A 4,266-nucleotide genomic window follows, 5' to 3' on the forward strand; every position below is an offset into this window, starting at 1 on the left:
TGATGTGGGTTGGCCACTCAAACTTTCAGTTCCTGTCTTTCTGATGGGGATTTAGCATCACTGAGTCAATAGGTTCTAGCCATCAGAGCCCTGGAATGGGGCAAGAGGGCAAACCACACCCACTGGCTGGCAGTCAGGACTTCCAGGGGATCTTCAGGGAAACAGAGGTAGGCAGCTGAGAGGCAAATTCTGTGCTCCACCTATAGCTCCAGCTGTGCTTCCATCTGGCAAGTCCAGGGGCGGCATAAACACACACACACAGCCCAAAACACACACACACACACACACACACACACACACACACACACACACACACTGCCCAAAACGAATGGCGGGCCACCAGCCTGACCTGGACTCCTGTGGTCTCTTTTTTTCAAACACAGATCTCCTGGCAGGAATGTGGGGTGGGAGGCTACTTGTTGCTCTTTCTCTGGGGCTGCAAGGGACAATCTGGCTTTTCTGTCCCTGCAGGGGCTCCTGGCTGCTCCCCTGGACCGCACCCCCACCTCTGCCAACAGCAAAAGCACGGTGGTTTTAGGTTGTTCCTCTCCTTCTCTACTTTCCTATCTCTCCTCTGGAGACCCCCGTCAGGGTCTGACCTAGGAGCTGATTTAGTAGCAAAGGAATGCTGTCTTCACCCTCATCTCCGGCTCCCGGGAGGCCTTCCTGCCCTGGGGGCGTGGGGAGGGAGGAGAGAGGGGTATCAAGTGTCAACTTCCTGGGCTGGCTGTCCACCTTGAGCAAGAAGCCCCCACAAGCCCCCTCCAAAAAAGACTAAAAAGAAACTTTCTCCAGGTCCCCAGCCCCCACCAGCTGTTCTAGCCCCCCACCCCCAATAACAGCATAGCTGGGGGCGAGGGAGGTAGGCTCATTCCGCGCCCTGGGATCTCCCTTTTGTCCCGGGAGGCGGAGGAGAATGGGGCTCCCATCGGAGCCCCCCGCTGGCGCCCTACTCTCCGGGTGCCGGTCCCGCCTCTGGACGCAGCGGGCTGTCTCCTTTCCGAGGCGCTACCCGCGGCCGCCGGTATTTGGAATTCTGCCCAAAAAAGGGGGCCTGGAGGAGGAGGAGAGGAGGGACGGAGGCCGGTGGCGAGAAACGGCATCCGGAGTCCAAAACATCACGGGGAGGAACGGAGCGGCGGCGGCGGCTCTGAAGGCTATGCCGGCGCCCGACCGCAGTGCATCAGCGTGGCCGCCCTGACATACCCAGGCTGGTTAACACGGGGCATTATGCACTGGTTAACAGGCTCCGAGCTGCTCAGCGACTTGTTTTAAGCATTTTCTCCCTCGCTCTCGCTTTTAATCTTGTCTCTAGTGGCGTGTGTAGGGGGGAGGACTTTATTTCCATTGGCTAAGCTCTCCCTTCCCACCCACATCTCTTCCACATCACCTTGGTGTCTCCCTAAATAAAACCAGCCCTCCTTATCGCCTGGAAAAAATCAGGAGCTAGAGTTTGAATGGGTTTTATATAAACACTCACCCCTGCCAGCGTGCGGCCAGGCTCTCAGGATAAACTCACAGTGTCTGGCCTGATGCTTACCTTGCGTTCTCTCCCCTGAACGTCCAGGTTGAAGCAGAACCTGAGGACTGGGAACTCTTCTCTGAAATTTGATCAACCTGAAGCCAGTTGCAGAACTGCAGAGGGTCCCGATGGACCTCAAGGAGAGCCCCAGCGAGGGCAGCCTGCAGCCTTCCAGCATCCAGATCTTTGCCAACACCTCCACCCTCCATGGCATCCGCCACATCTTCGTGTATGGGCCGCTGACCATCCGACGTGTGCTTTGGGCAGTGGCCTTCGTGGGCTCCCTGGGCCTGCTGCTGGTGGAGAGCTCCGAGAGGGTATCCTACTACTTTTCCTATCAGCACATCACCAAAGTGGACGAGGTGGTGGCCCAAAGCCTGGTCTTCCCAGCTGTGACCCTCTGCAACCTCAATGGCTTCCGGTTCTCCAGGCTGACCACCAATGACCTGTACCACGCCGGGGAGCTCCTGGCCCTACTGGACGTCAACCTGCAGATCCCAGACCCACATCTGGCTGACCCCACAGTGCTGGAGGCCCTGCGACAGAAGGCCAACTTTAAGCACTACAAGCCCAAGCAGTTCAGCATGCTGGAGTTCCTGCACCGTGTGGGCCATGACCTGAAGGATATGATGCTTTACTGCAAGTTCAAAGGGCAGGAGTGTGGCCACCAGGACTTTACCACAGTGAGTACTTGGTTTTCAGCTCACTCTCGTGTCAGGTCCTTGAGAAGTGGTGCGCTGCCGGTGGTCTCCTGCTTGGTTTGGGGTCTTCTCGTGCTTTGGCAGGAGAGGGAGCGGTGCCTCAGCTGAAGGCCAAGGGGTAGTTGGCCAGAGCTGTGGGAGCTGGTTGTAGCAAAGGCTACCTGCAGGAAAGGAGCACTGTTGTCAGTTCAAATATGGAAGGTGAGTGGGGAGCTTGCCTCAGGGAATAATGTCCCCAGATGAGCTGAGTTGGCTTCTTCCCAGCCAGAGGGAGGAGGCCTGGTTTGTCCGTTGTCCGGGGCACTTGCCGTCCCCGTCCGAGGAGCTTGGTGTCTGAGCTGTGTGCTTGGAATGGCTTGTCATTGACGAGGTGGCATTCTCTCTCTCTCTCTCTGTCTCTCTCTGCTCGGAAGTGGCATCAGGCACTGCATCCTGTGGGCTGGGCTGGAGCTAAAGCCGTCAGAGAAGGGGGTGTGGGGCTCCAGGCAGCCTGCATGGCTTCAGTGGCTTTGGGAGCTTGCTGGAGCAGGTGGTACAGCAAAGGTGTAGAAGTCTCTTTGCTTCTTTTTCTTGTGTGGATTCTGAGCTCCATGTGGGGAGAGGAGAGGCCGGGGACCCCGGGGTTCTGTCTGGTCTGCTAGCAGGTTGAAGCCAAGAGACGCCCAGAGTGCTTGGGCAGGGAGGAGGGTCTGGGTAGAAGCACGTGTGCAAGATGATCAGTGAGATGCCTGTGAAGGGACGCGGTCCCGGCTGCCTTGTCTGGGAGCTTTAGCTTGAAACCCAAAGGCTTGGTTTTCTCTTTATATAATCGCTTAACGATGTGGATGCAGGGGGAGGGGTGTGGGGAGGGGGCCAACAGCTGTGGAACTGGAAAGCCTGGAGGAGGACTGTGGAGCTGTGTAAAGAGGAAAAGCAGGGGGAATGTGGCTCACGGTCAGGATGGGGCTTACTGGAGGGGCAGAGAGGGAAGGACAGGAGGAGAGCTGTTGCTTCTGGGCTTCTTTGTCCGATTAGTGGGCTTCTAGGGGTAACTCGGCGTAGAAGGTTAGATGGCAGCTGCTGACTGCTCCTTACTGCCTGGCAAGTCTGGGGCATCAGGGACTGTGGGACCCTCCAGAAGTCCAGGATGACTCCTGCCCCCATAGCTGCCTCAGGAAGAACTGAGAGCATTTGAGTCTTAGAGCCTTGAGCCAAATTGCAATTGCAAGTTGGGGGTGGCAGGCGCAGCAGTTGGGAAGGGACTGACCTGTGACATCAGCACTTGTCTGGGGTCCTCTGCCTAATTAAGACATTTCTTACCTTTCCCATGGTGCATCTGTTCCCTACCCCCTCTCAGATTCACCAGCCTCTTGCTCTGAGGTTCCTTTTAATGCTACAACCAGTCTCTGCCTGCAGCCTCTGTGATTGCTGTTGGCTGTCTCTGATTCTGGAAAAGCCCAGAGTGCCAGGGGCATTGCTTCTCGCAGCCTGTGTGCTAGAGCTCTGTTTCTTGAGGGAGCCGTTTTGTATGATCCCTTTGAAACATTGTGAGGAAGAGCTCAGCAAAATCAGCAGTCGTATATGCTAACAAGGAAGCCAGACTGAGCTGGGGGAAGGGACTAGCAAGATTAGAAGCCCTTCTAAATGGAGCATACATGCTCCTAAAACATGTCATGCTCAAATGATGTGTTGGGTAGCTTGAGGAGAGATGGGGAGGATGTCTTGCTTTTGGAGGCTGAAACCATCACTGTATTCAACCCGTGCTTTCAGTGCCTGGCAACGCTCAGCTTCACCACTGCACCAGGCAGCTCGGAAACACACTCAGCTGTTCCTCTGTCTGCCTGAACACACATGGAACACACGGGCAGCAGAGATTGGGTGACACAGAGGGAAACTGTAATGGGTGACAGATCCTGTACTGAGTTCCCTAGTGTCCTTATGGCTGCATGTCCAACTGGTGGCTTCTTCTGAATTCATGTCTAAGTTCCATTTAGAAGAAAGAATTTTTTGAACCCAAGCTACTATTTTATACATGGCCCATCCTTTGAATTGCTAGGGTCCCAA

The 4,266-nt window shown here is 55.6% G+C and overlaps 1 protein-coding gene across 1 annotated transcript; it reads left to right on the plus strand.

Moving 5' to 3' along the window:
* Positions 1-1,414: 1,414 nt before the first annotated feature.
* On the plus strand, positions 1,415-2,331 carry LOC103264835 (acid-sensing ion channel 2-like). The gene has a single exon (XM_008062535.1). The coding sequence runs from the start codon at positions 1,651-1,653 to the stop codon at positions 2,329-2,331; it is 681 nt and encodes a 226-aa protein (XP_008060726.1). The 5' UTR covers positions 1,415-1,650.
* The last annotated feature ends 1,935 nt before the right edge of the window (positions 2,332-4,266 follow it).

This window comes from Carlito syrichta, unplaced genomic scaffold, assembly GCF_000164805.1.
Source record: "Carlito syrichta isolate Samal-C Ts95f unplaced genomic scaffold, Tarsius_syrichta-2.0.1 Scaffold96420, whole genome shotgun sequence".
NCBI lineage: Eukaryota > Metazoa > Chordata > Mammalia > Primates > Tarsiidae > Carlito > Carlito syrichta.